General features: G+C 44.9%; 1 protein-coding gene across 1 annotated transcript; it reads left to right on the top strand.

The window, feature by feature from the left end:
- The first annotated feature begins 1387 nt into the window (after positions 1–1387).
- COXFA4L3 (cytochrome c oxidase associated subunit FA4L3) lies at positions 1388–5134 on the top strand. Its single transcript, XM_016211883.2, has 4 exons — positions 1388–1423; positions 2052–2137; positions 3039–3099; positions 4760–5134. Exons 1-4 carry the CDS (start codon positions 1388–1390, stop codon positions 4826–4828), a joined length of 252 nt encoding a protein of 83 aa, XP_016067369.2. The 3' UTR covers positions 4829–5134.
- Positions 5135–11605: the final 6471 nt, after the last annotated feature.

Here is an 11605-nt window from a genome sequence, read left to right as displayed (position 1 = left end):
AGGTCTTTTCCTTGAAGTCAGTCAGCTGATAAAAGCGTGGCAGAGCCGGGCTCTACACTCAGGCCCGTTTGAATGCAAAGCCCAGGTCTAGAAGTAAAACGAGGTTGAAAGACAGCTGCCTCGGGCCCTTTCCGGAGAGTATTAAGACGTTTCCGTTTTCTCCTTACCTCAGAGCTTGAGCTTCAGTTTTAAAGTAAGTGTTTTTAAGTAACTAAGTAACCGAGCTTGCGCGCTCGGCTTAACCGCAGCCCCGACGAGCGGGCGCGGAAAGAACAGCGCCAGGCGGGCCTCGGAGCCCAGGGCCCCTCTGCCGCTCCCTGGGGGTGCGACCCGGGCATCTCCGAGCCTACATGACACACTTGCAAACACGCCGAGGAGATTCTGCGATTCTGGCGTCAAGTCTCGCACACAGCTCCCGTTTTGGTGGAGCTGTTGTCGACATTATTCCCCCGGTTTTGCAGCCGCCGGCACGCTCTGTGCAGGGCGAGGCGCGCTTAGGGGTGCGCTGAAAAGGGACCCCAAGACGGAGCCAGCGGCCGGGTCATCTCCGAGATGGGCACTGTTCTAGAAACCATTCCAGCGCATTCCTTTGGGTTGCTCTTCTTCAACCCTGACGTTTTTACTGGAAAAATAAAAATAAAAAAAATCAAGACATGGAAATTATTCCGAAAGGAACGTGACAACGTAACTGTCTCCCCGGGTGCGCGGTACCCCATTTGGAGCTTTGCTGTGACTGGATTAGTTCTAATGTAGCGGCCCGGGCGGGGAGCCTACCCCGGGGGCCCTGGCTCTGCAGCCCCTTTCCCGGGCTTCCTTTAGAGGCGCTGGTTTTCGCCCAGGCCTTGGCCGTCAGCGCTCGCGGGGGCTCAGCTCCACCCCCTGCAGGCGGCTGGGATGCCCGGGGCCACCGGAGCCCCCCGGAGCCCCCGGGGCACCAACGCCCAGCCTGGCCTCGCGCCCGGCGGCGGGTAAGAACCGCGGCGAGCGGCAGGGGGCGCGCGCGCCCGCACGCGCACCCGGCGTCCTGCAGGGGGCGCCCTGGCGCCGGGGGCCGAGCCGGGAAAGCGAGTCAGGTCCAGCACGTCCCCCGCGGGACCCGTGACCAGAACGCCCGGGCCCTGCCCTTCCGGCGCGGGCGCGGTCGCGGTCAGTATATAAGGGGCGGGGCCGGCCTCGCCGCGGTCGTTAGCATCCTCCGCGCGCCGCGCCGCTCCGCCGCCCCGCCCCCAGGTGAGCCGCCCGAGGGGAAGGCGCTGGGAGCGCCCCCGGCCGCCTGTCCCAGTGCCTGCGCCCCCTGACGCCCTCCAGGGTGGGTTCTAGCGGCCGAAGTTTTGATCAATATCTTGGGTTTTCTACTCTAGGTTTGGCATTCTACACGGAGGTCACCATGAACTTTTTCCAAATGCTGAAGAAAAAGAAGGAAGTAAGTATTTAAAGCAATTGAAAAAATATATATATTTATTTATTTATATATTTATTTATTTATACTGTTGAAAGTATTACAAATGTCCCCTCCCCCCATTGATCCCTTCCCCCTGCACCCCGCCCCCAGGCCTTCACCACATGGGCTATGCATATATACATTGTAAGTTCTTTGGTTCATCACTCCCCAGCCACCCACCCCTGCCTTCCCTCTGAAATCCCTCAGTCTGTTCGGTGCTTCTGTGTCTCTGGATCTATTTTGTTCATTGGCTTATTTTGTTCATTAGAGTCCACATTTGAGTGAGATCACGTGACACTTGTCTTTCCCTGCCTGGTTTATTTCACTTAGCATAATACTCTCCAGGTCTCCCCAATGCTGTCTCAAAGAGTAAGAAATCCTTCTTTACAGCTGCATAGTGTTCCCTGGTGTAAATGTCTGAGAAGATGCTTGATATGATTTCAACCTTCTTGAACTTGTTAGAGACTTGTTTTGTGTCCTCACGTGTGGTGAAAGCAATTGAAAATCTTGACTAAAATTTTTGATATTTAAAGATGAACGGGCAGTGTTATATTTCAGATATTTCACACTGAAACATTGGAATATTTACCCTTCACCTGTTCTCTGTTAGCTTATCCCTTTGGTGATGTTCATGACGGTGGCAGCAACTGGAGCTTCGTCTTTTGCTATATATTCCCTTAAAAAATCCGATGTGATGTAAGTAGACATCATTTATAAAAATGTTTTTAGCAATGTTAGGATGACCTTCAGTTTATGAAGTGTACAATATCAATTTCCTAGTATTCCCCCCAGGACAAGAACGTCAGATTGTGAGGGTAGAGTCAGGGCTAGAAAGCATCCTGATATCAGAGGACTTAAGTTATAACATTCATAAAATTAGTTTGTTCCTTAATTCTAAATATCCTCTCATCCATTGGGCCCCCTCTTCTCCTGCAGCAAAGTAAAGTTTGATTTTTTTTTAACTTAAGTTTTGACATTTAAAATTCTTAACTGGTCTTTGGGATATACATCATCCAGTTTAGATAATCATTTTTAATGAAATTTTAAAATTTCAGTTTACTAGAAAGATCTTTCCTAATGTGGTAGAGTTTGTAGATTTAGTTGTTTACAATAAGTCTAATCTCAGCTGTGGATATAATAAGTTAAAATACTGTGTATCCTGGAATATGAGGAAGAGAGAAAGTTGAAACTGAGTTTGGCCAGTGCAGGGCAATAAAGGGCAGCTCTGGCAGAGGGGCCTAGGGCCCTGCAGTGCTTGAGCCCAGCCCTTCTGTTGGTTCCAGGGCAAGAACATTTTTTGCTTCCTCTTACCCTGGACTTCCACCCCTGGTGCTATTCAGTTTATGAGATCATTCTCCAATCTAGCTCAATAAATGGAATTCAGACCCCCTACCCTGCAGAGGAGTTAATCCCCAATGTTTGAGCTAAACCGTGAAGCTCCTTTAAGGAATCTCCCATCAATTGCAGTTGACTAATAGATGAAAGCCTTAGCATGCAGTTAGGGATCTGTCCTTAGTGCGTTTATAGACCTAATTAATATCAGAGTTGGTTTAAATTCACCTACTTTAACATTTAATCACCTTTCTTTTACTTTTAGCATTGATCGAAAAAGACATCCAGAACCTTGGGAAGATGTGGATCCTAGTGTACCTAGAAAGGTATTGTTGAATTAAAAAGTGACTTACATTTAGCCCAAGCCTTAGTATCATTGTCAGCAAGATAGACTTAATGCCTTTCCCTTTTAGGGTGCCATTTGGCGTAGTGTTAAAGAGAGTGCTATAGAGTGTAGAGATCTAGTTCCTATCCTTGCTCCATTATTCATAGGTGGTTTAGACAACTTGGCCTCTCTGAGGCTCTCAGAATCTATAAAATGGGCACAATAATAAGATTAAGAGGATTAAAGAAGATAAAATACATAGAGTCATTTAGCACCATGCCTGGCCCATAGTAAGCACTCAGATATTAACTTTTATCATTTTTGTAATACATTATCTCATTTTTTCTGTTGTTTATCTAAAGTTAATATAAGGTCTATTGTGACCCAGTACAGGAGTTCCTGAAAACAGAAGTTGCCTTCACTTGAAGCGAAAGTAGCTAATATTCACTTATCTTTTTGAGACGATTGCGAAGACTTTTTACGTTTTAAATATTTTGGAAGTAAGAAACATATAGTCTGTTAGACTGAACACTACTTAGGTCTGTCAGGAAAGCTATTTTTTTTTAAACAAAACTTTCAAATAACAGATTGACCTGGTGAGGACATTTAGGATCTCTTTTTTTTAATTTCTTTTTTTTTTTAAAAATGTTTGTATTGATCTCAGAGAGAGGAAGGGAGAGGGAGAGGGATAGAAACATCAATGATGAGAGAGCCATTATTGGTCGGCTGCCTCCTGCACGCCCCCTACTGGGGATCGTGCGGAATCCCAAGCATGTGCCCTGACCAGTAATTGAACCCTGACCTCCTGGTTCATGGGTAGACTGTCAATGCTCAACCACTGAGCCACACCGGTGGGGCCAACATTTAGGATCTTTAAAAACCAGCTACATCTCCTAGGTCCTAGGGTAACAGAAATCTTGTGAGGGTAAATGAGGATCTCTGAATGTGAGTTCTTTGGGAGTCAAGGACTGTTCATAGCTCTGTCCCTCTCCCTTATTGTATAACTTAGATCATTTGTACTTTTATTGAGTAATTACAATTCAATTATTGTAAATTTTGCCACACTCTGTGCTAGGAGCATTATACATCCACACACAGGGAGCAGACTGACTTTAAAAAAAAAAAAAAGATTTTTTTAATTGTTTTTTTTAGAGAGAGGAAGGGGGAGAGAAAGAGAAATATCAACATTGATGGGCTGCCTCCTGCAAGCCCCCTACCAGGGATTGAGTCTGAGACCCAGGCATGTCCGCTGACTGGGAATCGAACTGGCAACGTTTGTTTCGCTGTATGGGACAGCGCCCAACCAACTGAGCCACACTGGTCAGGGCCAAACTCACTTTTTAAACTTATAGTTCACATAAAACCATGGGGAATTTGAAAATCTAGTCCTGTTAAGTGAAGGTGTGGCAAACGTGTAAGACCTTTCTCTCTGATCCTATAATACTCAGGAACTCAAGGGCTTTTTGGAGGGACAGCGCGATAGAAACCAGCCCATATTACTGTTTTGTTCATGTTTTAGAGATGCGAAGAGGAGGTGATTGTTTGATTACAAATGCTATGGTGATGCTTATTCTAAAGAGGAGTGTGGACAAATCCCATAAGGGATGAAAGGATGAAGGACAGATCCTAATGAAACATTTTATTTTGCTTTTTTATTTAAGCTTATAACGATCAACCAACAATGGCAGCCCATTGAAGAGTTGCAGAAGGTCCGAAGGGCAACCAAATGACCAGTCCTGGCCTCTTTCTTCCAAAGAGTGCTCTTTGAATCTAGCGGAAACACTTCTGCACAAACTAGATTATGGACACCAGTGTGCGGAAATGCTTCTGCTATGTTCCTAGGGCTTGCCTACATTTTTGGACTCTGAATAAGGAATTATAAAGGTAGTGCAGCAATAACCACAGTCCAAAAATAAGTTTCTTGTTGTAAATTTGAATTTTGCATATTGATGTTTTTATGTTTATGATGCCTGAATGTTTTAAAGTATATAAAGATTTACAAATCTTAAATTAGATTATCTATAATAAAATACCATTTGTGCAAGATTTCTTAAAGATTAGATACATATTTTAATGAAGGGGGAAGTCTTATGGGAGAAACACATATTTTAAAGAATAGAGCTTCGTATTTTAATTCATATTCAGTGCAAACTTCTGTGTAAACTTTTCTTCCAAGCTTATTCACCCACCAGAAATGTATTGAGCACCTACTATTAGCTCGACACTGTTTGGGTACAGGTGAGATAAAGCAATGAACAAAACCAAGTTTTGGAAGGAGATAAATAAAAAGATGGTGAGCACTGTGGAGGACAGTGAAGAAGAGATGCGCGTGAGCCCTGTACTGGGATCCTGGTGGTGATCAGGGACGTGGGGTACGCTTCGATTGGCCCCACAGACGCTCCTGTGGGGCTGTGGAGGAGAGAATGGACAGAGTCTGGGGCCCCTCTTTACTCTGACCTGTGGTGACTTGGAGACCAAAGGCACAATCAAACCCAGCATGGCCCTGGGTCCCCCTTCTGACTATTAACTTTTTGTTGTTTTGTTAACTGTTTGTTTTTTGTTAACTTTTTAAAAATATACAATTGTGATAGAATTCCCATACCATAGTATTCATCCATTTAAAGTGTACAATTCAGTGGTTTTTAGTATATTCACAAAGTTTTACCACCATCTAAATCCAGAACATTTTAATCACCCCAAAGAGAACCCGGTACCCATTAGAAATCATTCCCTATTCCTGACCTCTCTGCCCCCAGCCCCAGGCAGTCAGTAATAAACTGTGTGTCTCTATGGATTTGCCTATTCTGGATATTTTATATAAATGAAATTATACATTATGTGGCCTTTGTATCTGGCTTCTTTAACTTGGCATAATGTTTTCGTCCATGTCGTGTCATTTATCAGTACTTAATTCCTTTTCATGACTAATATCCCATTGCATAGCTAGACCATATTTTGTTTATCCATCAGCTGATGAACGTTTGTATTGTTTCTACTTTCTGGCTGCTATGAATAATGCTGCTGTGAACAGCCACGTACCTGTTTTTATGTAGCTATATATTTTCAGTTCTCTTGGGTACATACCTAGGTTCATTAACTTTTAAATAAAGGTGATAAATGCTTTTTTCTTAATTTCCCTCTGAATATAATAGACATTTAAGAGAAGAGCTAAATTCTTATCACCTGCACAGCAGTAAAACTAGCTCTTGCTAGGGACCTGGCAATTCTGAAAGGATTAAAGCAAGACTACTTCCACCAATGTTGGTTGCTTCCTTACCACCGCAGGTTTTCCCAGGTGAAAATCTCCAGTGGTTGATGGCGAGGAATTACATGTACCGGTTAGGAAGCACACTTTTATTTGCTTAAGGTTCTCAAGTGCGGTCTGATACCATTTGGGCAAATAAAAACGAACGGTTGTGATGGTTGGCCACCTAGGAGAGCAAATTTGTAAGGGATGACTGCCTTTCAGATTTCAAAAGATTTATTTTATTTTTGGTTGTGTTCTTAGCATTTCCCCCGAATGTTTTATTTTGAAAATTTTCAAATATGCAGAGTTGAACAACTGTTCAACTAGTACAAAGAGTACTTGCATTTTTGATCAATTATCACTTTGCCACATTTGCTGCATCTCTCTGTATATTACGCTCTTTTAAAATGAGTCCTTTAGCCCGGCCAGGTGTGGTTCAGGATCCAGGAGATCACGGTTCGACTCCCGGTCAGGGCACATGCCCGGGCCACGGGCTCGGTCCCCAGTCAAGGGTGTGCAGGAGGCAGCCGGTCAATGACTCTCTCATCATTGATGTTTCTCTCTCTCTCTCTCTCTCTCTCTCTCTCTCCCTTCTCTCTGAAATCAATAAAGATATATTTAAAAAAACAAAATGAGTCCTTTAAAAGTGAGTTACCGCATAAAGCTTTTCCTGCCTAAGAGAAAGGGCATTCTATCTGACTGCAGTGCCATCACCATCCCTAGGAAGCTGAACGTTATTTCAGTAATATCACCTAACGTAATCCATTTCCATTTTCTCTAATTGCAGTGTCCTTTGTTACTGTGCTTTGAAGTCTAATCCTGTTCAGCATTCAGTTGTGCATTTGGTTGTTAGGTTGCTGTACTGAGTACTTGCAAATACTGAGTATTGGTCATGAAAGAGACTCCAGAGGCGCTTGTGTTGAGCTCTTTCTTTTCTGAGTTTCATCTGGATAAGATTCTCTTGGATGTGGACTTTGAACTTTAAAATTTGAGATATAATAGCATTTTCATGTAATTGAAATATTTCAGAAGTTGTACAGTTATTGAGCATTCACTGTGTGGTAGGCATTGTGCTGGCCTCAAGGGTCTGGCCCAGGGCAGGGAGACACCTACAAACAAATCAAAGCTACACAGTGACAGTAAAGCAAGGATAGAGGAGAGAACATGGCACGAAGGGAAGCTTCCCATAGAAGATGGGTCCCTTGGGACACATCAGTCTAGTTTCTTGAAAAACCAATAATTAGCCCGGCCGGGCGTGGCTCAGCGGTTGAGCATCGACCTAGGATCCAGGCGATCAGGGTTCGATTCCCAGTCAGGGCACATGCCCGGGTTGCGGGCTCGGTCAATGACTCTTTCATCATTGATGTTTCTGTCTCTCTCCCTCTCCTTTCCTCTCTCTGAAATCAATAAAGATATATTTAAAAAACAAATAAATAAAAACCAATAATTAGAAGTCAGCAAGGCAGTCGGAGCAGAGGCGCGATTCACCAAGGCAGAGAGTGCTAAAATAGCATATATTCTGGAAACGTGAAGTCGTTTAATAATGGAATTTAACACGAGTGTAAAGTGGGATGGGTGGGACGCGTGGGGCCTTTTATGCTACTAGCCTGCAGGCACCAAGGGACATGGGAGGCCAGAGACCACCTGCTGCCAGTGGGCCAGGGTACGTGTGGGAAAGGCCATAACTAACCAAGGCACTGGCAGAGGGGGTGGAAAAAGAGGAGGCGTTTGAGAGCAATTGAGGAAGGGAGCTCAGGGCTTACTGGCTGTAGCTGGAGGAAGTCCAAACCCACGCCGACGCCGAGGTTTCTCACCTGCTAGCCGGGCAGGGGGTGGTGCCAAGGCAAGGCATGCAGGAGGGGGAAGGAGCGGGACGTCCAAGGGAAGGGTGATAAAGAAGAAAATGAACTGAGTTAGACTTTGGAGTAGCTGCGTTGGAGGGTTCAGCACGCTATCTAGGCAAATTAATTCTGGAGAACTGCGAAGAGATGTGAGCTGCAGATAGCTTACGGGGTGGAGAAGCCAAGGGCATGGGTGAGATTGCCTGCGGAGGGCAGAGGCCGCCTGAGGGGAAGCGACTGAACGGAGAGGACGTGGGCAGAGGAAGGGGATCTGGTGTCTGATGGGGGTTGAGGGACATGGCTGGGGAAGGAGCCCAGGGAGGTGGTTCTGGTTGGCAGTTAAACCAAAGCCCGGTCCTTTCAACTTGATGGCTGTGAGCCTTAGCAAACACCTGTAATTCTCTCCCACAGGAGATGTAAGTGAGCTTTCTGGATGAGTGAAGTTAAAGTCATATTCCACATCGCTAGAGACGAATGAGGTCTAATGGCTTAGTCATCACATTTTAGTTGAGGCTTTGGTCGTAGAGAATGAAATTACAGGCTCTGAAATCAGACCGCTCTGCCACCCGTGGTCTTTCTGCCCATGCTGCTTGGGGCAAGGCTCAGGTTCTTCATCTATAGAACTGGCTTAGTTTGTACCTGTGGAAGCGAGTTGTGAAGACTGTGAGATAAAAGGATTACAGTGCCTAACGTGGTGTGTGACGTGTACTAGACCAGTCAGAGTTCCCTTCTCTCTTTTTAGAAAGTGATTATCATTATGAGGCAGAAAGCTCTTAAGTGTGTTTAAAATTATTTTCTGCTATGAGTGGGAACATTACCTGTTTGAAATTCACACATACCTACTTCTGGTGACCGGTCCACCTTTGGTTGACAACACCCCAATTATAAACTTTTGCACGACCACGAACACACCCATAGATAAATGCATCTTACGTTCACTCTCACCTACAGAGACACCCCTAGCGAAACGTAAGAACCCCTACACGTATGCCCACACAGGTGATCTCACTCCAGGAAAGACATAATTATACAACCAACATGTAATATAAACGTATCTGCATTTTAGAAATCACTATATTCACACAAGCACACTGCATATAGTTTCACGTTCAGAAGTGAAGGTATGTGGTTTGAACGAGGAAGGAGGGTGAAGGTTGTACCTAAGATTGTGAGAGGAATGGAATTTGTTCTTCTATGAGATTGTTCCTCATAATGTCTTTTCCCCATGCTTAGAAAGCTGCCTCCGGTAATTATAGAATTTCTAGAAACTAAGGCTTCTTGTTTTTGTTTTGGTGGTGGTTTACTGTATCATTTGCCTGAGTGCAGTAAAAGGAAAATTAGAAAAGGAAAATTAGAAAAGGAAAATTAGAGTAAGATTAAGGAAAATTGCAAATTTTATAACTATTGCTCATTCACCTGGCATGAGTTCTATAATAACATATGTAATAAAATATCACTTATATGGAGAGTGGGCATACTGTTCAGAAAATTAAACTCCACTTTTTTGTATTCACATCAAGTGATGTGCATGGGTTTTCCTCAGTTGTGTGTCACCGTGAGTTCATACTATCTGCCGGTGTGTGAGGGCCCCGCTGACCCGCCGTGTCATTGTACAGCGCCTGCGCTGTTCCACATCTCCCTGTCGACATGGATGAGAAGTGGACTCAGATAACAAGGCCAAGGGGACCTATTATTTGCTTGTTAGTTTGGACAAGTTCACTGGCTCAACCGCTGAGTGACCCTCAAGTTGTAATTGCTTCAGATTTTATTGAAGTGGTACCATTTACTTGTAAGTTATGTTTTAATTGAGGTATAGTTTATATACTATAATAAAAGGAACAGGTCTTAATTTTTCAGTTAGAAGAGGTTTGATAATGACTGTGCACCCATTAAACCGTCCTGCAAGAGAAGCTACTGAGCATTTCTGTCGCCCCAGAAGTTCCTCTCGTGGTATCACTTACTTCTTGAATTAAAAACCACTGAACTGTATACTTTTTTTTGAGAGAGAGAGAGGAAGGCAGGGAGGGGGGGAAGGGGGGGAAGAGAGAGAGAGTTGCATGCCCCCTACTGTTAGGTCGATGCTGAAAGGAACCAGGCCAAGAAGCACTCCGAGAGGTTTTAGAAAATTTTATTGAAGCATCCTCTCACAGTGGGCTGAGCCCAACAGTACGGTGTGAGCCCCGAAAGTGGAGTTAAGCTTTCTTTTACAGGGCCTAAGGGTAGGGTACAATGTGGGGCCAGTGTTGCATCTGCTGGCCACAAAGAATTGTCAGAATAACAGGATGTCTTGGAGGATAACAGGATGTTTTGCAGGTGCAGCCTTGGTCAAACAGAATGGTCTGCCCTATCTTTTCTTGCAGATGGGCTTGCTTGCGTCAATGGCCCCAAGCTATGGAGAAAAATATGCTTGGACGAAAGCTGTTAAATAAAGCTTAGTGAGTAAAACAGGCCATAGGTAAACCCTCCTAACACCTACTGGGGATCGAGCGTGCAACCCGGGCATGTTCCCTGACTGGGAGTCAAACCGGTGGCCTCTTGGTGCATGGGACGGCACTCAGCCAACTGAGCCACACCAGCTGGGCTGAACTATATACTTAAAGGGGGTGAATTTTATGGCATGTGAATTATATTGCAAAAGGAAAAGGAAAGAAAAAGAATCTGCTCCGCATTTTCTGAAGAAATAACCTCAAGAAATAACTGGCTGGCATAATTTGCCCCCACCATATGAAGTAACCCTCTATCCTTACAGATTACATCTGATTTATTTTCCAAAAACAGGAAATTGGAGGTTGCTAAAGATGGTAAGAAACACACGAACAAGGCCAGCTGGGCTAGGGCTGGTAGCTCAGTCTGCCAGCGTGGTGACAGTAGTAAGTAGGTTTGTTGTGCAAAGAACAAGAAGCAGAGTCCAGACACTGGGTTTACCTAGTGATGCCACCCACGGAGGGAGGCAGTTACCATAGCAACAAGATTCCGCCTGCAGTAAATCCCTCCAGGGCACGGGGGGGGGGGGGGGGGTGCCTCTGCTGGCCAGGCTGCCTGGCTGCCAGCCCGGTCACACCGACCAGCTCCCTCACCTGCAGCGCGGTGGATTATCAGGTGTGCAGGTAGATCATGGGCACTTGGGAACATGTCATTTCACTGTCTCCACTTATGCGGGGACAGATGGCAGTGGTTCTGCCAGTGCTGATCAAATCTTACATTAATTCAGTTTCCCAGTTGACACAGTGGGCCGGGAGCAGGTGGACAGGTCAGCACCTGACTCCAGTCCAGAGCTGGGGGACCTGGGCAAGTTTCCTAACATTTCAGAACCTTGTTTTACAAAAGAGGGTTTCATCTTCTCAGGGGCAAACCTGGGAGGTAGGTTAATGTTTTGAAATATTTTCGCAGAGAGATTTCATTCCTGCATTATTTCCTCG

The sequence above is a fragment of the Miniopterus natalensis genome, chromosome 1 (genome assembly GCF_054644295.1).
Source record: "Miniopterus natalensis isolate mMinNat1 chromosome 1, mMinNat1.hap1, whole genome shotgun sequence".
Lineage (NCBI taxonomy): Eukaryota > Metazoa > Chordata > Mammalia > Chiroptera > Miniopteridae > Miniopterus > Miniopterus natalensis.
This window is presented reverse-complemented; position numbering and strand designations above follow the sequence as displayed.

Bases quoted from the DNA above. Each gene is read 5' to 3' on its own strand.
- COXFA4L3 (XM_016211883.2), top strand. From the start codon at position 1,388: ATGAACTTTTTCCAAATGCTGAAGAAAAAGAAGGAA. The intron at 2,138-3,038 runs GTAAGTAGACAT...TTTTACTTTTAG, and splicing joins CTTAAAAAATCCGATGTGAT to CATTGATCGAAAAAGACATC. The intron at 3,100-4,759 runs GTATTGTTGAAT...TTTTTATTTAAG, and splicing joins ATCCTAGTGTACCTAGAAAG to CTTATAACGATCAACCAACA.